Source organism: Oenanthe melanoleuca, chromosome 3 (genome assembly GCF_029582105.1).
Source record: "Oenanthe melanoleuca isolate GR-GAL-2019-014 chromosome 3, OMel1.0, whole genome shotgun sequence".
Taxonomy (NCBI): Eukaryota; Metazoa; Chordata; class Aves; order Passeriformes; family Muscicapidae; genus Oenanthe; species Oenanthe melanoleuca.
In genome coordinates this window covers 42,955,206-42,979,052 of record NC_079336.1, presented here as the reverse complement: position 1 = coordinate 42,979,052, position 23,847 = coordinate 42,955,206, and the positions used below count along the sequence as shown (strand labels likewise).

The 23,847-nt window shown below is 38.7% G+C and overlaps 1 protein-coding gene across 1 annotated transcript in view; it reads right to left on the bottom strand.

Moving 5' to 3' along the window:
• Positions 1–3,296: 3,296 nt before the first annotated feature.
• Positions 3,297–23,847, bottom strand: part of ARMC2 (armadillo repeat containing 2) — a 57,590-nt gene continuing 37,039 nt past the window's right edge. Inside the window, exons 14-19 of the mRNA XM_056486956.1 lie at positions 23,224–23,323; positions 10,754–11,069; positions 9,214–9,336; positions 7,321–7,434; positions 5,836–5,968; positions 3,297–3,654 (exon numbers count right to left, since the gene is read on the bottom strand). Of these exons, the coding sequence (XP_056342931.1) occupies positions 3,297–3,654; positions 5,836–5,968; positions 7,321–7,434; positions 9,214–9,336; positions 10,754–11,069; positions 23,224–23,323 (1,144 nt within the window). The remainder of the gene's footprint in view (positions 3,655–5,835; positions 5,969–7,320; positions 7,435–9,213; positions 9,337–10,753; positions 11,070–23,223; positions 23,324–23,847) is intronic.

Here is a 23,847-nt window from a genome sequence, read left to right as displayed (position 1 = left end):
AGACAAACTCTTGAGAAAACAGAAGCATGCAACTAGAAGCATTCTGAATCAGGAGAATCCACAAACACAGCTGATAATGCTGAGCAAATGTTTTCACACAGTTTAACAGAAGGATATTTGACAGCCTTTTGGCCATAAACAGACCTAAAATTAAGGTAGAATCCTGTCCCAAATGGGCAATACTTAACCTTGGCCTACACTATGGAAAAGAACCAGATTCACAATGTGATAAATAAATAACTCATTAGGGAGCTTATTGAACAGTCACAGCAGGTAAAGGCAAATTGAGGCTGAAGAAAAACTTCAGTCACCCACATTCTGAGTCAAACTCTTTGTAGAAGAGAAGCTCCAACAGCACTTACTCCAAGTAAGTGCTCATGCCAAAGTGCTCATGCAGATGAGATGGCCTGAGCTGAGACAGGTATGAAGGAGGAAATTACATTTCTGTGTGTGGAGATGGGCTCCAGCTCACACAAAGTTACCAGCAACTGGAAACAGTACTTGGCTCTTGTGCCACTACACTGCAACTACCAAAATTAAAGACAGGCTGATTGTGAGAAAGATTCCAAAAGGGGTTCTAGGTAAGGAGATGACATTTAGAGTTTTTCTGCAATAAAATAAAGAGGAAAAGAACACCCATTATTTCAAGAAGAATGTCATATCTCTGCAGGAAGAAAACATTTAATCAGAGACAAAATCCAGCCTCCGACATCAAATCTATATTTGATGATGTCATAGGATAATTTAGGTTGGAAAAAACCTCTGGAGCAGAGTCACCATGTATCAGTTTGCCCTATTCCATGTACTGTTGAGTACTGAACACCTTCTACAACAGAGCCTGTTGCAGTGCTTAACCCCCGCCACAATGGAAATCTCTTTTCCTAATGTTTAATTGGAATTTTGTCTTATTGCAACCTGTGCCCATTAGCTCTTGTTCTGTCAATGGCACAGTAAGCCAACATACCTAAAATCAATCTCAGCAGCAGAGAACCTAGAGACCCTGAAGTAGAAAATAAGGGATTATGGGGTTTGTTTTCAAGGAGAATTGCTTTGCCTATTCCTGTTTTTTCTACCCAAATTAACTCTGTTCTAACACAGAGCGAGAGGCATTTCTCCCTTTTATTAGACAGCTGTGCTCCCCAGAAGTCAACTGAATATTTATGGAATCACTGAGGTCGAGAATTCCAGCCTACAAGAACAAGGGTCAGAAGCAGTTCAAAGCTGAAGTGTTGAACTGAAACAGTAAATTTCCCAAAGCAGAACGTGAGTAACGCTGTGGATCAGTAAGGATCAGTGTTCTACATGCAAGCTGTGCATCCTCAGATAATTTAATTTTCCCACGACTCTCCTCAAAAACCAGAAATATTGGGTTCTGGCCAAAGAGCATATGTGCTGGCTGCAAGCCCAGGAACAAGACAAACACACTGGGCCTGCATACTGTGGGGGAAACTGGAGACTGGATGCAGACCCCTGCAGTCTGCAAGGGCTGCCCATCCTTGAAACAATGGCAAGACAAGGGCTGGGAGCCCTGCAAGCTCTGTCATGTCATGTAAGAGTTCACATGGGCTGAGATTCCAAAATAACTTCCTGGAATTGATAGTGGACATAAAAGTTAGCCCAAGAAAAAGTCTGGAGAGAGAGAGGGAGAAGCTTTCTTTCCAGTGAAAGACCAAACAGAACAATGTTCCCAAGACAGAGGCTCATCTCCACTGCTGCTCATGAGGGCCTGGGCCAAGGCAAAGCTGCTGCCAGGGTCTGGGAACAACAGCCTCCAGAAGCTCTGAGCCAGTAGAGTGACATGAAACTCAAAAGCAGCTGAAAGAAGTTGAATGACAAGTGCCATTGGAGAGCAGGTACACTGCATCCCAGGCTGCTGGGACCAGGCAGGGAAAAAGAAAAATAAATAGTGCCCTTTGTCCAGCCTTTCTCTTGGGCACATCATCTTTTCAGGCCATTTCCATTCCCTTTGCTTCCTTGTATCTTTTGTCATCTTGTGCCAGATGGGGAAGGGAAAAATAAAGGGGAGGAGGCCAAGCACAGCAGGTGAAGCGAGGTGTCTGCTGTGCCATGCTCCACTTTTTCCGCTTCCTGAGGGTGTGCTGACGCTCAAGTACAGTTCACTGGCTGTCAGCAGTTGCCTCCTGCTTCCTGAATGATAGAATCAGAGCAATGACAGTTCAAGGCTGTTACTGGACACAATGGCAGGAGGAAGATGTAGGACAATATTAACCAGCTGCTATTACTAAGATCTGTTGGCTCTCTGCACACAGAGGAACCAGATCCAATGAGTAAGATGTGCTTTTCCTACAGCTCCTCTTCTGACTAGTGTGAAGAATGACTGGACTTCTGATTTAATTCTAACCTATTCCTAATTAATTACCATTACAGCTGCATTACAATCACAGCTGTAACTGCAATTGCAATTGTATGTGAATTTCCAGTTCATGAAAGTTATACTATGCAATGAGAGTCACAATTGCTATCCAGCCTGGACTGTGCAGTCAAATCAATTGCTTCAATAAGCAGTGTTAATAGCAAAGGAAAAAAATAAGCATGTACTTTCCAACACAAATATATATACCCCTTGCTGTGTGCCAGAAAATGCAAGCATAATTGTGCTGTAAAGTTTGCAGGTCTCTTGCAGAATGTTAAAAAGTGCAGTAATAACCTTGAATCACTGCTATTTTTGGATAAATAGATGAAATTACTGCACACATTAAGATAAAGTCCATCATAGCAAGGAATGTAATACAAGAAACTATTACAACAGCAAATATCAGTAATTCTGCTTTAACTGGAAAAAAGTTCTCACAAATCCATCCACTTTTCTGATTTGTCTACAACAAAAGACACCATGAGATTTCATGTTCTGTCTGTGCCTGACAGTAAGCATGCATCTTAAATCAATTTCCAGTTAAAACCATTATCAAACATAGTTAGTTTCCTTCAATTTAGTTTATATTTTAAAGATTTTTTTAAAGATAATTGCAAGTGACCTACCCAAAATAAAATCATAAGCAAAGCAGTGTTTAAAAACTAACGGAGTAAAATTACAATACTGGCTATAGGACTGCTACACAGCCACTAAACTATGTAAAATTTGAAGCAATAGTAAATGCCCCAATGAAAATATGCCACTGGGTAAGCAAATCAAGGTCCTTACATTCATCTTTTAGCCTTTGTGGAGCAAAAAGCATGCCCTTCCTGACTTTAGGGTGCAGATGAGACATTGTCAGATGTTGTCCTTGCCCACAAGGAGACCATGGAGAGAAAAGAAAGGTGGCCAGGCAGTAAAGTCAGCCTGATGCACTCCAGAAATGCCACGATCCCCAGGGGACCAGAGTGTGCTGCACAGGGACCACTGTGCTGCTGGACACTCCACACTGGGCAGCCACTGAAAGCTGCAGGACAGACTTCCACCCAGACCAAGCCTGCTTTGATTTTGCTCCTTCCATTTCTTTTATTGAGGAAGAGAGCCCTGGACCACGAGTCTCACCCAGAAACGCTGTGAGCAGCAGCAGCAGCGTGCTGGTGTCTCCCCCGAAGCAGGAGGCCGCGCTCGTCATGTCCTCGCTGTAGTTCCACAGGGTTTTGCAGATCAAACACGACAGCTGCCAGTCTGCTGGCCCAAAGTCTTGTAGGCAGTCAACCAACCTGTCAGTGCCAAACAAAACCAGGGGTTTGTTCCATGGAATTTTCTTCTGAGCTCTTCCAAATCTGGCAGTCTAGAAATGTAAACATGCTCCATGGAAGTTTGCAGGAAAATTCTCCGTTAATAAACTTCAGATGCTGCTTTCTTCCTCTGTAACTTCCCCCTTTTCATTTAGTGTATTTCCCAAGGATGTGGACATGCCTTTTGTCTACACGTGTGTGCCTGCCTGCAGCTGCCCATCCTCTGTAACTTTCTAACCAAACTGAACAATTGCACTCACATACTTTGCAAATGTATCTACTTCAAAGACACTAAAATTCCATCAAATTTCATAACAGTCTGTGACTGTCCCAAATCTGGGCTACCACTAAAGCAGAGATTGCAATCCAAGCCGAACTTTATCAGACACTAATGATTCATTTGGAAAAGGTGGTGAGAATGCAGAAAAATCTTCAGTCAGAATACCCATCTTACTACACATCAGGTCATCTCACCAAAAAAAATAAATCCAAAGGAATTTTCTACTTCCACAATCCAAGAATTACCAAGTCTCACAATTTTGCAGATCTCACCCACTCTTGCATTTCCTCAGCCTGTACTCCCAAGGGACTCCTCTCAGGAATACATGTTTTTTAAGGACCATTAGGTTCCAGACCTTTCTCCCCATTTCCCTTCCTTGCAGATACCAAATGCAGGCTGGATCCTAAACAGGACTTTGAAATGAGGCTGTAACTTTTCTGCCTGCACCAGCTTACACACAGTCGCTATCCAGAGCTCCCAATTCCAAACTGCAGAGTTCCCAGCTCTTGGGGCTGCAAAAGTAAACCTCTTCCACCTGCTGTCCCTGGTGACCACTCCAACAGCAATCCTTCACTGCTGTTCTGTTCTTCAAACTTCAGACCCCCTCCTTCCCTCACTTCTCCACTTCACAGAGAGAGTTATAATCTGTTGATTAGTAAAGGATAACTACTATATTCAGGTATGGCTGAAAATAACAGTTATTGAAGACCACCCAAAAAGAGGTTTGCTTTTATTCTCCTCTTTGGAGGCAAACAAAGGAACAACAGGAGGCATCTAATGAAAAGCCAAAAGAATTTGCCCTGTTGTTTGTTTTTTTTAAAATTTAACTCTCTCAAGACTAATTTCCTATTGTCTTTGGGGCACTATATATTGGTATAATAACCTCAGTTCCAAAAATGCATAGAGCTGGTTTGGCACAGTCAGGATGATCTCCTTAACAATCCCTTCCAAATTCTCTAGATTCATTCCATGCTGCTACTGCTTTTTGCTCCTTTCCTCACAAATTTTCAAATACAGTATAGAAAAATCTGAATTTATATGATTCTATAGGCTACAGAATATTCTACATAATAGAAATTTCTCACATTTATTATTCAATTTGCCAGCAATTCTTTTTTATTCTCCTTTTCCAGCTTTATATTGTACATGGGATATGGGAAGGAAGGAGAGAAGACTATGCATTGTTTACAGTTATAAAAAAGTAATTATATGATGTATGAACAGGAAAGCATTTCAAAGTGAGGCATATTGTTTCATAACTGTGGGCTGTACCAACTGTTTTACAAGCACAGGAACATGATCTTTCATGTCGCTCCAATTAAGCTAGATCCGCTATTATCTGAACATCAAAGCCACAAGTGTTACAGTGGTTTTTCAAGGTCTAATATCCCTTACAATGTTATAGTGCCTTCAACTTGAACTCCCAGAGAGAAGAGACTCAGGAGTTGTTCTCTGCCAAGCATGGCTGCCTCAGGTAGTTTTCCCTACAGAACCAAATGGTTACAAAAATTGCAAGGGACCATGTGGGATATCAGTTCCTGAAGCACCTTCACACTTGCACCAGACACACACTGACTGTGCTGCTCACTGCAGCTCACCTAGGATCTAGCTGAGCCAAGCACAAGCAGCTGCTGCAAAGCCAGGCCTTAGTTGCTTTCTTTAGTGGTACCTCTGCTGGGTACATCACAGAGGGTTTTTGAGAGACTTTTCTGTGGGGTTTGGCTCATATCAAAGGCTATTCTCAAAGACGTTTAAATACCAAGTGTCTACTATGCTGGCATCATTATTACAAGCTACTAGCCTCAGTAAAAAAAGATTCCAATTGAAACTTTTTAGCCAAACTACTCAAAATTGCCTTTCCTTAAGCACAACCAGGAACTTACTTCTCAATTCCTCCTTCTTCCATCAGAAAAGCTCGTTTGTTCTCATCTACTGTGAGATTGAGCAGCACTCCACAGGCAGGAAAACAGACCTCTCGGTTCTTGGAATCGAGCAAAGCAATCATGAACTTGTATACTGGATTGTAAAGAAGGAAACAATATTACTAGGAAGATGAATTTACCATACAAGTGGCATTACAATATACTTATTAGAAAGCAGTTAAATGCATGATAACCCTATCCAAAAATTCACCCTTGTAGTGTATTTCTGTGACATTTGTAGAGGAGGCACATGACAGAGTAACATTATTCAGAACATCAGTTTCCTTCAAAACAACAAACCAGAAATTCTAGTAATAAAAATATACCAAAGAAACGTGAAAATCCTCTCAGAAGAGGCTAAGTTGACCAAACTGAATTGCAGCTTACTTCTTGGAAGTATTACACGCCGCCCCCCCCGCCCCCCCTTTTCCATCCCAGAGTAAGCAGAAATTGCAAGGATTTAGCATCTGGCACTGACAGAGGGAAGTTCTTTCCCCTGTGAGTGCAGGGTTGTCCCAGACTAAACCAAGTCCAGCTGGAAGTGCAGCAGGCTGGGGCTCCTGTGGGAGTGTCCTGCAGCACCTGCTGGCACTGACTGCAGAGCTGTGGAGCCAAACCCAGCCAAGGAGCTGGGCTGGCCTCACTGAGAGGAATCCTCTCAGCAATTCCTGAGCTTGGCACACCAACACTACAGTCTTTCCCAGCTGGAAAATTTAGTTCTTTGACTGAGACTGTTCACCAGGAACCAGCTACTAAGGGTCACTTCTTCCTTCAAATACAGTGATGTGCCACCCCTGGATCACCACCTCACTTTCAGCACCACGAGGCAGACCAAAAAAACCACAAAATTTAGAGTGAACTGGTGTCTAAGCTGATGACACACCTTCTGTGGAAAGCAAGGAGTTGCCATTTTCCCCAAAGCTCTTTAGATACCCAAAGCAAAAGGACTTGAGAAGACTTGTATCCTACTTCACCCCAAGGTAAACAGAAGGTCTTTCCTGAGGCAGTCAAATCCTAGCTCATGTTACAAGGTGCTAACAAGCTGTCGACTTTGGGAATCAAAAATCTGAGATTATGACCCTAAATGAGTTTTTAGTTGGATTTTCATTTTATATCATATCACTAGTAATCTGCAGGATCCGAAAAGCTATTTGAGTAAAGGGAAATTTCAAATTTGAAACTTCAGGAAAACCAGAGTTTTTGTAGTATTTACCTTTGTGAAAGTACCATGGCATATTTTTCCTACTCCAATATTTCCATTTTCATGAAACTGAAATAAAATGGTGTTTATAACTACTATTATTGGATTCTAATGTTTGCCTAATTTGCAAAACATCAGGGAAGATTGCTTCTACCCTTTAACTGAGACAGCTTATTAACAATCTTTTCTTTTTAGAACCACGGACATTTAAAAATAGAACTCCTACAATTGCAAAAGTAACTCACTCTTTTTCTGCATGATGAAGTCACGGATCTCATGGTGCAGGGAAAGATTACCAAAGACTCTGACAGCCTCCACAACTGCATCCATATTGTAATTCATTAACAGCTTTACAAGCACTATTGGTTTGCAGAAAAATTAAATAAAAATAATTACTTGAAAATCACAAATACATGGTTATTTTTTTATCATGCATATCAAAATTCAAACAGCAATAGTGATAAATGTAATAAATGGGAGAAGTTTTCTGTCTTTCTGGTGGCAGCAAAAGGTGTGAGCTGATGATAGAACAAGAATGAAATTGTGTAGGGACTTGAAGATAAAACAAAGAGCTCCAATATGGGACAAAGAAATGAACAAGGAGTTATAGAGACAATCTAAGCACAGTTGTAATAATGGGAGCCAGTTCTGCTATGCAGTTTTGAGTGGGCTCTTGTGAAAATCAAGGAAGACAAAATTTTAAAAATGTTATAATATATAAGAGAATTTACTTAGACCCTGAACAGATGGTCTTATGGTGGGATGTCTCCTAAAGCTCAAATTATTTTCCGACATTAGCTCTGTTTTCTCTCAGTGCTGCTATAACAAGCAAACACATTTTCTCTGAACAGCTACTTAATATTATCCCTGTCTGAAGCATTCATATCCTTGCTGCTTCTCTGCTTAGTAGTTTCAACATGATCAGTGTGTACTGCAGCAGTAGGAATGAGACCTTCAGCACTTTCTAGGAAGAGCTACCTCCACCATGGAGGATTTTGGTGCATGGCAGAGGAATGATGTTACAGAAGTTACATTCATCCGTCTTCTGTGAGTACAAAGCAAAGCACTGAAATCAGTCCATCATACAGAGGATTCAAAGAAGTCAACCCTTAGCCCTTCATACAACAGAAGAGAGAAAAAAATATACAATGGGAGGTTGGCTTCATTCTCATTACTTCTGCCTCTGCATGTTGCAATACCGAACATATCTTGAATTTGTCTTAGACATCTGAAGGGATTTTGTCCACCACTTCTATCAAAGCAAGTATTCTCAAAACATCTGCAGGAGCAGAAAGCCTGCCATCAAAAGGTTTCCTCTTTCCTCAGCTCAGGAAGGTAATGGGACTAGTTCCACATGCCAACGAATAGGACAGGAGAGAAGTAATTTGTGTCTGACCAGCAACAAGAGGCAGCTGGCTTACAGGTGATAAAATGAGTTGTGACAGAACAGCAGAGCTGTTACCTACAGAGAATATGATGTCTACCAGTCCAGGCAATGGGCTGACAACCAGGATTTTTTTCCTATTCCTCATTCTACCTTTGTGTCAACTTCAGGTTCTGTCTCTCCCCAGTGTCTTGTCTATTTGGACAGGGACGTGCAAGACACAACCTCTCTACCTTTTGTACAACATTAACACAATAGTCCCAGAAGCCAGTGCAGTTCCTGAATGTTGTTGTCCATAATGTCAGAGGGGAGAGAATCACTCAATACAATATTGCCAATAAATTTACAAGCCAGAAACAGACAGAAATCAAATTTTACAGGTATAGGAAGTAATAAGAAAAAAAAAAACCTCTTGTCATACTGTGATTAAAACAAAAAAGCAACACGATTATTTTGGCTCAGGTATATGGATTTTGAACAAATCTAGCAAAAATTGCTGAACAGAAAAGAACACAGCAAATTCCTCTGTGGAGGAAAAGAAGGAGCTTTGTGAACAACCCAACTATCTTCATGTAAGTCACAGAGTTATTTTAAAAAAAAAGGGAAATAATTATTGAAAGAATTTAGCCCTATGAACTTTACTCTCCTGCAATATAATACCACAAAATGTTATCAATGTCTTTACTTTCTGTTGTGTAAAATTGTTTCTGCTTTCTAAAAGCTACACAAAAAGTACTAGTTTAAAAGTGCTTACTTTCAGCAATGTGTAGCTTCTTGTCTTGAACTGCAGAACTCTCCACTTGGTAGTAGGACAAATTGTTGATTGCTGTTGCAGCATTGATGACCAACTCTTCACAGGCATCAACTGACTTGTATTCTGAGAGTAAAAAAAATCCCAAAACATATGCATATGCAGATAAACACACACATCTAATTTTGCAGTGAATTAGATCCCAGAAGCAAACTGAGTAATAGTTTACATGGCCACTACTGCAGTCAAACCTTCTGTTGTTCAGTAACATGGCAGAAGCTAACAGGAACACCTGATCCAAAAATGGCAATACAAAACCACACTTTCCCATTATTAATTTACAGAAATCATTGTGACTCAGGTAACGTAGCTTAAAATTTAGTTGGTTAAGGCATTTTACAAATCCTGTTTGCTGTTTTAAGATGGCACTGAGGAGAGTCCACATGCAGAAACAGAACTGTGTGACAGATGTGGAGAAATGCCAAAGACTATTATACTGAACTGTCAGGTATCTAGGGAAAAAAAAGGCAAAAACCCCTTCCAAAATATCTGAAAGATTTTTCTCTTAGAGTTCCTGACAGAATGTGAACCCATGTTAAAAGTCTGAAACACTTATTTGTCCAAATAATGTCAGAAGCCAAGAGTGAAGGAAATACAAGAGGGGTAAGTTCATAGGGAGATACAACATTTTCTAATAAACTGACTGATAGAGAGCTCAAGAAGAGGAGAGGGTGGCAGAAAGAAGCTTTTAAGGACAAAAGCACTTACACAATCATTAAGTTTCAACCCATGAGCCAGAACCAAGCTGTGAGTCTGACTTGTGTCATCCCTCATGGCTGGTAAGACAGTGTACAAGCAGGTTGGTTATCTTAACATAATATTTAATGTTCTCATTATACAGTAAAATATGAGCTGAGCTGTTTAAGATGTATTTTGTCACAGCTAAACTCTGTTATGGGGAGAACAGACCAGCCCTAGTCTGTAATTAGATTTATAAGGGGACCAGTAAGTGGTAATGGAACTGCAGTACTAATCCTCCATTTGGAGGGAGACACCCTCTTCCATATTAAAGCGATAAAAGGTTGGAAGACTGAAAAAGAAGAAAAAAGTAAGAGAAAATTTTTTGAAGAGGCTGAAAGTTATGGGTGCAGAGATCAGAAACAATCCAAAACAGTCAGAAAAAGTGCAAACCTTCAAAAAAAGCAAAACACCACCAAACACATCTATACAGCACCTGATATGAACAAACTTTCCTTATATATTAACTCTCAATGAGATATGTTTAAAATAAAATTTGTTTTCTTATCTTTAGTGATTCTATCTGCAGATCTGATCACTGAATTAAAGACTTCTACAACAGCTTTCCCCAGATACTGAAAAGTCAGTACCAAAGCAGCAATGCTTCCACTGTCTCAAGCAGGCCTTCTACATAAAACAGTTTATGAATATCAGCCAATTGGCTTAGGGCTTTTTGCAATGGAAAATCTTAAAACTTTCCTTAGAGGCTGAATGAAGGTAACAAACACAACATAAATTTTATTACCTAGCACTGTAACAAGTAATTCTACAAGAGGACGGGCAGCTGCCAGAGCTGTGCCTACTCTAGGATGAAGGGAGAGGTTGGCCAGCACTCTTATCAGTTTTATCAGAACATCTTCTGCTTTTGAAGGATACTTTGGGTGTTTTTCTTCTTTGCTATCATGGTGCCATGTCAGCGCATTCAAATCAAGTTCATAGTAGGTTTGGAATAATGATGTCAAGGTGTTAACACTTCCTTTTTCTTTAAAAAATTGCTCCCGGGACTGGTCATCCTTTGCTGTTAAATTGCCAAGAATGAAGATGATACGGATAACCAAATCCTGTAACAAAATAAATAAACAAACCATGTTACATGGAAAACATCAGAAGGTGGTAGCTGCTTAAAAAGAAGATAATACTTCATTTGCTTCCCAATTCAGATAGTAGCACGTCCAGAACAACTGAAGGAATGCCAAATACAGCAAATAGAAAGAATTTCTATGCTACCAATTGTCATAACCTGATTTACAGAAGAAATCAAAAACATCTGAGAGAACTAGAAGAGCACTGGAGTAATTACTAATGGGATATATTTAGTACAGGTCATTTCTTTTACCAAGCCCACAATAATCTTAAAATATCTTAAAACTACACTTTATATAACTAGAATAATCATATGGGCCAGAATTTACTAATCCTTCAAGTAAGCAAGTGTCAGCTGTGACAGGCACAGACCACAACCTTTCCTTTTCTATGCCTGGTAGCCACTGCAGAGGTTAAACTCCTTCCCCTTGATTTGTTAGTTAAATTCAAATTAGTTTTTTTTTCATTTCGTGGTTCATTTGTATCTGTTCAATTTCTTACAGAGAGCTGAATTATTTGTTCCAGATTTTTACCAGAAATATATTCTAAATTGACTGGTCTGTCATTTCCCAGTTCCTCCTCTTTCTTCTTTTAAGAACAGGCACCCTACAACCTTATAATTCTTCATAACTTTTCAAGAATCCCAGAGATTAGGATCCCCTTTCTGTCCCTTAGTAAACACCAAAAGGTTAATTTCATCAGCTGGTTTGATGACATTTAATATGCTTCAGCTTGTTGTTTAGTGATAAAAGAATCCAGGCTGAAGTAGAGATTATTTATTTGGTCATACATAACCCTTTTAGAAAAAAAAAAAAAAGGCATTTCACAGCTCAAGTTTCACAGAGGTATCTGTCAGTAATGCTCACCTTCTGAACACCAGAGCAATTATTGCCTTGTTGTCTTCTCACTGTACTATAAAAGGTTTTGTTTCTTTTTACATCCCTTTGTAGTTGCACCTCATATTGTGCTCTGCTAGGGTTTTTTTTTCTGATTTTATATGCTCTTCCTACCCTTCTATTTTTATCATTGCTAAACGAGACCTACTTTTTATTTTTGTAAGGTATCATGAGATCTCATGATTTAACCAAGTTGCTCTCTTAAAGCACTTTCTAGGCTGACCTTCATTTTGTACATACTGAGATACAACCTTTTAGTGGCAAGATTAGTGGATCCTAACTGGCATTCAACAACATCCCCATCTTTTTCTTACCCACCAGTATGTGACAAGAAAAAAATTCTGAAAGTCCAAAGTAACTCAAGTTTAAACTACTTAAAACATTTCTCTCAGTCATTTGCATCAAAACCTACTCATTTTTTTAAAAGTCTGTAGCTTTACCTTAATGGTGCAGGAAAAGTAACAGCCTTTCTTCAAGTACATGAGAACCATCCACCTTTAGCTGCTACCCTGCTATGCTTGCACACTAACCTAGAATTTTGCTAAACAATTCATATGCTGTTTTCCTTCAAATATCATAATTATATTTACACATATTCTAACCCTCCCTGGTATTAGTAACATAAGTTAACCAGGCACAGTCTGACTTGTTAAAGTATATAAGCTAATACTGAAGGAAAAAAGATGTTTAGGCAGCAACTCCTTCTTTGATACATCCTTTCATCAGTAAGTTTCAGGTCTTAAGCCTCTGCCACAAGACACTGGCAATAACATCCTCTCAGGTAGATGAGTGCTATGCCTGAACATGAGAAGCAGCAGTCTCCTAAGTAAGGAAATGGTTTTCACATCCATGTATTTAATAATATCACTGTGTAGGACCCACTTCCACTCCTTTTTTAACTAGGGTTTAGCTATCACATTTTTGTTAGGATCTAAATGTCATCAAGACAATTTTTTATGAATATTCTTAATGACTAACCACTAAGTGCTTTCACCTTTGCTGGCACAACAGCCAACTCACAAAGGCTGTAAAAATTTCAAACAAACAACTGATGAATCAGAAGAGAGAACTGAAAAAAAGCAGGCAGTCTAGTTTGACTCGTTTATATTGACTTTCTAATTTTGGTCAAAATGGTATCAGCCCAGCAACAGCTCTACCCAATCAGGAAAGAGACAAACAGGTACTGCACAGCAATCAACTGATATTTTGAGAAGTATGATCTCAGCTGTGCTTTCCACCTACAGCCCAGCAAAACAAACTTATAAAATACTTCTTTTTTAGCTGAGCACATCCGGCTTTAATAAAATAGTACTGATGTTTCATTATCTTCCAGTGAAAATTTAACTAGCAAAGTCAAAGAGGAAAGCTGTGCAACTTCTCCTGAGTAGTGCAATGCTCAAGGGTTTGTATTATTTTTGGCTGTATTTCTTTAAATGCTCATGGGTAAGGACTGCAAGAGTAAGAAACACCACCTTAGAATGGCTGTATAAAAAATGCATGCAAAGCTACATGATCTTTTGAAACTGCCTGCAAGACTAAACCTGTGCAAGGCCCACGGGCCTTTCTGTACATGGAAAAAAAAATCAATATAATAAATGAGATTACTGTACATTCCCACATGTTTGAAGTATTAACTACATGTGGGATTTAGACATTCTTTCACACTTACAGAAAAATTACATTTATTAGATCAATTTATATAATATGGAAGTTTAAACATGAATTGCACTAAAGACAAACTAGATTAAAGATAGGAATTGCACTCAGTTATTTCATCTTTTTATAGTGAGGCATTCATGTGAGACATGATGAACACAGAGTGTACTCAAACCTGAGTGGAAGGCTATATACAAGAGCACACAGCTTCACTTATACAAATAAATTTGAACAAACAAATCAAGAAAAGCTTGAGAAGTTCTTTTTCTTTGCTTCCTATCTGTGAAGAAACTGCGATATTTTGGGGTTTGAGGTGGTAATGGCACTGCATATTCCATCAGCATTTAACCCTTATTCTTCTGGCAAATGAAACATAAACATTTGATCATCATGGGTATGGAAGATTTTTTTGCTTATCTGCTTCTAAAACTCTCTTCTTGCACTGCCCTGCTGAGTCACAGAACCTGACAACAGTTTATCTTGGCAATTAAAGTACACCTGCCTTTCAGTGTAAGCATGATGAGCACAGGTACAGACTGTACAGGCAGCCTTATCAGTACGGAAGGAAAGCAAATTAGGTCAGTAGTTTCTAACTAAACCAAGATCAATAAGGAAGGACAGTCCAGTCTAGAACCTGTGCATGGTGGCCAAGTTTCTGTTACTTTATTTGGTGTCTGCGCCCTCAGAATGAGGGGTATAGTACAAAACAAAAGGTCAGATACCAGCAGCTGAGCTCCTGTTGAATCATCAGCTGTAAATGAAATCTGCTTTCCATGTTACACAAATTTCAGTGGAGTTAGTCAAAATTCTGCCACCTGCCCTGCTTCTCATTCAAATCTAATTTACACTTCACTTCCGAATTTGTATTTCTGCTTTATTATGTACTTTGGAAAGAAAATTCGGGAGTTTTCTTTACAGGTCTGATAGTCAGTCTACTTATAGGCAAAATCAATGTAGTTATATTAACCCATAGCTAATCTCTTCTAAATACAGCAAAGATTCATCTTGAAGTGACATTATAGCTGGAAAAATTTCTGTTCAAGCTCAGAAATGACAGTTGTCACAATATGAAGTTCAATTTAAAGAATAAAAAAGGGGGAGAGGGCATTGGTGTACAACACCCAGGAAGTATTAAAAACAAATAGAGAACTTCTTGACTGAGGAATGTGAAATAAGAAGTTTTGCCACAGTGACAGCAGGGAGTACCTTGCCAGTAAACAGAATCCCCTTCCCTCCAAATATTAATGCACTTGAGGGGAAGGAGAGACCATTAGTAAAATGTTACTATACTTCTGTGTATCCACACCTTTGGACCCTACCCAGTAATTTCTACATGCCAAAATCTGATCTGTTCAGCTAAGCTTTTCAGAAAAGGGTTCATCTGCACTTAGTGAATTTCAGCAATCAAGAACTTGTGCTTAGGTTTGTTTGTGGACACTTGGAGACCTGGGAAAGGTAAAGAAGAAAAGCAAGCACACTGCCACCAGAACAATATTTGATGAAAAGCTGTGTAGGCTCTCTAAAAAACAGTATTTCAGAAATTAAATTAATTGAAAAAAAGAGTTGAAAACCCTATCCTCCAGGGTATTGCTCCAATGACTACTGATCTCTCTGGCTTTAGCCCCTATTTCTTATCAGCTCTTTTTTCTTCCCCCTAGATTAAAGACTAGTCTGCTAACAGAAATGTCTTACTTGTACAGATTCTATTAATAGGCAGCTTGCTAATAGTCTGGCCTTTGTCATGGATAAATTAATTTGGGGCATTTTAACTCTAATAATTCTTTTAGCTTTTTTAGAGCTGTTCCCAAGCTTTCAGCATCATTTAGAAAAATTAAATAAAAAACTACAATAACATATTTTTATAAGACTGTCTCACCAAGCAGTATTTTCTTACTGGTATTATTAATATTCTATTGTTTACCTGTCTAGCAATTACATACATTCATTTGTATCTTTTGATACACCAGAACAGTAGGTTTCTGTATGATACATACCAATGAAGACTGGTTCATTACAAACTTTGAACACTGCATTTGTGATAATTTTATACTCAGTGTACAAATCAAATATTCTGCACTTTTCTTAACATTTTTGCTTTTCCTTTCAGCCAAAAAAAAAAAAAAAAGGAAAAAAAAGAAAAAATCACAACTAAAGCACTAGGAAGATGCTCATATACTTTTCAGCTCAGCACACTGTCAGAAATCATACTGTAGGGAAAGAGTGACCTTCTACAGTTATTCACATTTATCAGCAGGGAAATTCCTTCAGAGTTGTCAGAATATCTATTCTAGAATTGCTACTTCCTTCTTGGAAAAGAAAAGCAATTCAGAGAGAATGATTAATCAGTTATGAATATGCAAATACACAAACAAAACACCGGAGAAAAAATTATATTTTTTGCTCTTTAATGATAATTACATTAATGATCAATTCCTTTAATGATCAATTCCCTTTTTCAAATTGTCCGAGGCACTGTTATAATGATGGGCTACAGTGAGGAGGAGTACAACTGAAAATATGTACTAGTAAATGTAGGAGAAAAGAACCACATTATCAATGCAAGTTCTTTGTAAGGCTGCCTTGACAAGCATTTCATCACAAGCAGTGACATAAACAACATTCAATCTCCATCCCATATACAGTTTCTTTCCTCTCCCACATTGCTGCCTCAGTATTTGTGATCAAGGAAGCATTTGTGTGGCTGTTTATAAACTACACAGTAAAGCAATGCACATGATAACCATTAAAGGACTGGGGTTCATTTTTCCAGTTTCAGGGTTATTGGAAGCTGGATCGGTTCTCTGACATGATGTATCACATCATGTGATGCCACACAAACAACTGTCCTCAGCCCAAACGAGGGATGGCACAGAGGAAAAAGTGAGTAACCAAAACACAAAGAACACTTGGGTCAGTACTAATAACCATTTATTTAGAAGCATTGCCCCCAGTAGCAACGTTAATAAAAAACTCCTTTGTTATCTCAGAAGATTGTGATGGCACTGAGCAGAATTGCCAGTAACACTCTCAAAGGATTTAAAAGGCAAATGTGTACCTGAACTAAACACAGGTGCAGCACTACACTGTATAAGGAAGAGCCTGTGGTTGCTTTTGGACATTACATGACTTATGTTTTATGACTGACTGAAACAGACAGATGGTGGGCTGCTGGGAGCTCATCACAGAGTTATCCATAAACCAACCAAAGTACCAGCCAGAAAGACCAGTCACCTGATAAGCCTTTGCCTAATCAATAAAGCCAGAAACACAGTGGGGAAATTCCCTGCAGTTAGAGACCTCACCTGTGACAACCTTCCCCATGGCAGCACTCCTAAGAGCAGCAAGGACACAGCAGCCCTGAAACAAGGTTTTTCTTCTTTGGGGGAGACAAGAACAAATCTCACAAGCAAAAGCCTGCTTACTCACAGAAGACAATAAGCTGATTTGGGAGACATTACCTGGTAGATGAATTTGAGAAGGAAGCTGGGCAGACCCAGGCACCTGAACCTGATAAATGTGGACATGTCCTTAGAGAGGATGACAAGGCAAAATCTCTTCATTTAATAAATGGTTTCTGACAAACTGCTAAATCAACCAGGTAAAGCAGTGTGCAAATTATAATTGAAAACAAGTGCAATTCTTCTAGCTGATGTAAGAGAGCAAAAATAACAAATCTTTTCAAACATATCAGGACTGGGAAGTTTGCCAGAAGCTGCAGAACTAATTGATGATCAGGATAAACAGGAGCACTGAGAAAAGAAAATGTCATTGCAGAGAAGCTAAATGAGTTCTTTGCATTGATTCATTCCCGCTCTGGAAGCAATTGAGAAATCTCATTGAGACAGCATTCTCTAGGGAAGGCTCAACAGAGCCATCTGTCCAAAACTGAAGCAATCACAAACAACTTTAAGGAACAAACTGACAAAACAGAGAGTAACCAACCACCAGGACTGGATAATTATCCAACAGTTTTTAAAGAACTAATTAATTAAATAGCTTAATTACTTACAGCACTATGCAACTTCTTAAAACTGTAACAAACATGAAAAGATTCCAAGAGAGAATCAAGTCTGGTGTCTGGACCAGATAAATTATAGAGACCACAAAACGAAAGAACAAAAAAAAAAAAAAGAGTAGACAGACAGATAAAGACAATCAGCTTTAAGACTTCTAATTTCTGACTTACACATTTGCTGAGTTCTTTGAAGGGATTAACAAACATGCATAAAAAGATTCATCTGATACCACCCATGTGACTTTCCAGGAGACTTTTAACAAAGTCAGTCACCAAAATCTTAGTGAAACTAAGGAGTCATGCTGAAAGAGAGAACGTCTTGGTATAGATAAATGATTAGAGGATGGAAAACAGAGTAAATTAGCAGTTTTTGCAATGGTGGAAGATGACCAGTGGAATTCCCAAGGTTTTGTGCAGGCATCTGTTGTATTCAGTTTGTCCATAAACAAAGAAAAGGGGCAGCAGCAGTGATATGGAAGAACGTACTGATTTCACTATGATACTCAAAGTACCAAAGATGAAGGTTGACTGAAGAGCAGAAAAAGAATTGTCTGTTGGTAATAAAACAGCAGATGAAATTTAAATGCATAAATTTAAACATGAAAGGATGCGTGGAAAAGAACAGAGCAAATATATCTTCATGTAAAAAATCACAGCCTTTGAAGCAACCATAACCACCTATAGCGCAATCTGGGAGTTAATGACAGAGTTTAATGATCACAGATCAAGAAAGCAAATAAAATATTGGGAATTATTGGGAAATAAATTTATGCAGGCACGTAAAACCATGGTATGGCCACATCTTAAGTGCTGTGTTCTGGTTTCCTCCTCTCAAAAAAAGGGAAAGGAACCAGGATTGGAAAATGTTATGAGAAAAGCAACATGGATACAATCTCTCCATCAGAAAGAGCTAAGTAACCAAGGATTCCTCAGCGTGCAAAAGGTAACTTGAGGAGAGTAGGATAAACATCTAGAAAATCAAGGGAGATGTGAAATGAGCAATGGACGTTACCATATTTACAATACAAGAACCAGAAGGCATCAAATAAAGACAGTAAAGGCCAAATTCAAAATAGGCAAAAGGAATTGTTTGCTATGCAACTATTTGTCAACTTTCACACATTAAAAGTTGATATGCGGTAGAAGAGAGACTGTACAATTTCATAAAAAATAAGAGCTGAGGTTTATTTCATACACAGCTGGCTGAGGGTGTTTCCAAACTGGAAAGAATTGGAGGTTTGGTAAGTACACATAGGAAAGGTCATACATGCCTGCTCCATTTTTGCTGTTCTCTAGACATCTGAATCTCACCATTGTCAAGTGTCAAGAGCAGACTGGATGAACTGCTTATATGATCCAATGTAACTACTATTTTGCTGAATAGGCAATTAACGCATCCAGTGATTTCAGATTCCTAAACAAATCCTCCCCAATTTCAAAATTAGGATACATTAAAGTTAAGGGGACCTTTCTATACAACAGGCATGATTGCTTCTATACAAATTTCAGTATCACACCCTGTGTTTGTGCTCTTAGGATTGAAAACAGACTCGTAACTGATAAAACATTACACGGAAGCTGGCAGGGATCCAAAATGCCACCTAAGCTAGGATAGTGCCTGACTTAATGACAGAAGCTACTGTCCTATTTAGGCAATGTCCTTGTTCCAAAAGCATGGCCTGCTTGTGACTTGTGACATTAACCACAGCCCAAGGAAGTCACTCTTTATGCAGTTTATCTGGAAAGCTTAGAGATGATAATGATGTGGGAAAGCGGAACAGAACCCTGCTGTTCCAGATTTCTTGAGATGGGCAAGAGTCTATAATGCTGACTAGAAACAGAATCATGCAAAGCTTATCCTGCAAGACAGAGGCTCTATGCAAACACTTCTGACAATCTTGACAGCATGTGGCAACCACCAAGGATTTTTTGTTAATCGACACAAGTAAGGCTCAAAGCCAACCATGAACACATACTTCAGATGTGTGTAAGAGCCCAGTTGACCTCCCCAGTACTACCCTGAAGATTCAGTTTTTCCAGTCTTCTGTATTCCCTATCTAAGACTATGACACACAGTATTAGCAAGTCTTGCCAACTCAATTTCCCCAAAAGTCTCTCATAGAGTTGAATCATTACTCTTCCACCATTCCTTCTCACTCTTTCACTTGAGAGAAAATGAGCTGAGAAAAAAAGGGAAAAGAGCTGTAACTGCAGTGTGGAGCAAAAACAGAGACTATTTGGGTTGCAACTATGGAATTCAGTGTGTGGTGAAGGTGCAAGTCATTAATCCTATTTCTAGTGCTCCCATTTTTACTTTCACAGTATTTAATACTTACCTTTAAAGTTATGATAGCCCTTGGGAAAGTCTGAATGCTGCTTTTCCTCTATTTTTCCCCTGTATGTTTCTAGCTGCTATGACTTCCAGTAAAAAACCTGATTCCACAAAATTTACGACCTGAAAACTCAGAAAAACACAAACACACACACACACACACACACACACACACACACACACACACACACACACACATTTCCTTTCTTCACATATCAGTTTTCAGTCCTGAAGATTTTTAATGCTTTAATGATGATGATGTTTTTTCTCTTTGATTCTTCCCACAGCAGGCAATTGTACTCACTGTACTGCTGTTACTTCGTTTCTTTTCAACATATACCAACTCATACTGTTGTAACTCACTAGCTTGTCGGCATTTAAAAAAAAAGGTTAGCAGTGCCAACTACACCTCAGGAAAACATTTGCACTCCTCACAGCTCAAGTGTTTATTATATACTACAGAAAAGTGGTGCATTACATTATCTATATCTTTTCTTTAATTTCTGCAGGGCTTCACTAAGCTGACAACTGACAATTGCACAATTTTTTCAGAACTGCAGTAAGAAATAATTATTCTGAAGACATTTTATATATAACCAACACAATGTAATAGATAAGTTTTTTTTAATACACAAGCTACTTCTTTACTCATTTGTATTTTGATAAAACAATTGACAATTTAACACAAAATGAAATGCTAACCTTGTGAAGAAATATGTATTTTTGGACCACTTAATTGACAAATGAGAAGCTAAATTCTGAATACTAAATAATAACAAACAATTTGAGGTAGACATGAGTCTACAAATCATTATGAGACAAAACTATTATCTCAGGAACCTAGAAAAGCTACCCATAAAATGATAGATTAAGTTTAGGAGAAAGATGTTAATCAAAGAACTTTATTCTTGGTTCCATAATTTGGTGAGTTTTTAATACAACAGTCACAAGGAAGAACAACTATAAATCTGGGAAAATATAATGCCTTTGACATTTTTCATGTTATTTACATAGTATTTACATAGTACTTTACTAAAGTGTCTTTGAAGCCTAAACTATGCAAGAGCAGCCTGAACCCAGAAACACTCAATAGATATGCTACAAAACTGTTAATCAGAAGATATTTAGAAGAAGAGAAACAACCTAATCTTTGTTCCTCTTCCATGTGCATTATCACAGAAAACAGGGATGCTGGAAAACAGGAAAGGAACAAATTATTTTTGTATTTGGCAGGAGAAAAAATATTGCTCAGCACAGCTCATCTAGTTACCTTCATTAACTCCATTCAACGATAGCAGCACAAAAGAACTCCTTCCAACAAATCTCCAGGGATTACTAACCCTGGGATAAATTGTATAGGATAACTAAATTATCTCAAACTAGTTTAGATGCTGGACCAGACAAGAAAAGTTCCTTAGTTTTAAGACTGATCTTAATGTAATTTAATATTCTATATTTTTAAACCTTGTTCCACCTTTGAACATCTATGCTTTAAATAAAAATTATTATCTTCTTAAAACTTACCTGGCAATAGAGCTGAGTTATTTGCCCTACATAGGGCACTCCACTCTTACCAATGCATCAATCTGTAAGACTGGGATCCTGCACCAAACTCCGAGAACTTGGTGCTCCAGTAAATGTAAGAAAGATCACTGTGATACAGCAGAACAATAGAGCAACACCTTTGGTGTTCTAATAAAATTGGCAACAATTATACTCAGAATTTTACTTCATCATACGAGGCATTTTGACAAAGTCTAAATATTTATTTCTACATGAGCATCCCAAATGTGGTGCTCCAGGCATGTGGTTTTCCTTGGTAAAGGAGAGATACCTTTTGATATCTTACGCACTTAGAGAGTATGGGAAGATGACTGACGGTAAAAAGATAATGGTATGGGAGTTACAGGCAAAAATACAGTTGTACTCCCTGGATGAAACACGGTCAGCATATCTGACCTCCCACACACTATGCAATCTAAGGGGGACCCACCAGAGGGTGGAGCAGAGTGGAGACACCATGACCAGGCACTGTGTTGAAACCCTTGCAGAAGAGGGAACTCAGTGGTACTATCTAGTTGATAAGCCCCATAGCAGCTGAAAACCAAGGGAGATAAAGGAAAATGTCGTGCTCTTGAATCAGCAACTGTTATGAAATCATTCTACTTGGACTAACACATGTCCCCACCCCAAGGTTATCTTGGGTATTATCCTGAAATATCCATCCTGTAGTCCAGCCATCCTTCACTGATTAAGAGGTATGAACAAAGCCACTCAAATTCCACCTAAACATAAAGAAATAGTATAAAAATAAGTTAAGAATGGGAAGAAATGGGGGAAGATTCCATTGTAACTTCTGGGATCAGATGACAAGCCGAGCCTGTCTTCTCCCTCACAGGGATGCCTACTGTGTAATAAATGTGATCTCTACACGCTGAATGATTGTCTCAAACCAGCTTTTGTTGGGGATTAGAGCTTGTTAGTACATTGCTTTAAATTAGTATACTTTTGCTGTCTGATACTTATCATTGGCAAGTCTCAAACCTTAACCTTTCACAATTCTATTAATAGTGTTATTCTGCAAACTGTTAATGAGAGTCCTTCAAGGGCACTGCCCATTGCCCACAGAGGGTAAAGGAGGAGACCAAGAGGAGGTTTCTCTGTTAGGTGTGTGACCCTGAATAAGTCAGTAGAACAGATCCTATAGGACTGCTAAGTTAAGGATCCCATAATGGGACACTGACAGACTGGTTGGGCACAAGGGTCACAGCCTCCCTGGGGCTGTAACAGACTAATCAAACACAAGGGGTTTGAGTAAATCTCCCCTTTAAACATGACAGCGAGGAACATATTTTCCTCTGCGTTCACACTGCTCAGCTCTAGAAAAGTCACATTTCTTTTGCAGGTGAGCAGGACAGGAGAAAGCCTAACAATTTCCTACTATTAAATATTAAAATAGTTTTTTGCTTTAAAAAAAATTTCTTAAAACTAGGAAAAAAAATAGATACTCAAAGGACTGTTTCTGCACATGGACAGACAAGTTAATCAAGGGTCTTCTACATGGCTTTGAATTTTTAATCTAAATTATTTCATTACTTAGAAATGCTGTCAACCATTTAAAATTTGTATTTGGTAAATGCACAGAAGTAGGTCACTGAAAACAAGCTGATACACAATAATACACAGACATGTCAGAGGATTAATATATAAAAATCAAGAGATGAAAAACTGACCTGCTGCTTCTGGTATTTGTTTAGTAGGGCTAAAAATAAGGCGTAACATCTGGAGCAGTCTGCTAAAGCTGCACAGAAGTCATTGTAGGTAGAAAGTTTGCTAGTAAAAAAAAAAAAAAAAAAAGTATGTAAATGAACAAAAGGACTTTTTTCCGCAAAACATTTTTTTAGAAAGTCACTTTTGACTCTCAGAGCTGTGCTTTCCAACAAATGAAGAGAATGCCAATACTCTGACTTCTAGCAGAGGCATGTGCAGTTATATAAGAGCACAACAGAAGCCTAGCTACCCTTGCCACAGTGAATTACGGGAAGAAGCAAACATAAGGAGCTTCCCAACCTGCCTGCCATATGGGCACACTATGCTAACACCAGCACTTCTTAGTGCTAAATGGGAGAACTGGAATTTCAAGATGATGTGGGATGTCAGATGAGAGGAAATAAGGGGTCTCCTTTCCTAGAGCACACCTAGTAGGGCCCAGCAACAGCACAAAGAGAATATATCTCTCGTCAGCAAATACAGAGAATGTGCTTCCTTGCAGGTATGATTTATTTCTGCACATTTCCTAACAGCTGCTCCAGTCCTACACTGCTTACCTTGACCACTGCCAAAGTTGGCAACTAGAC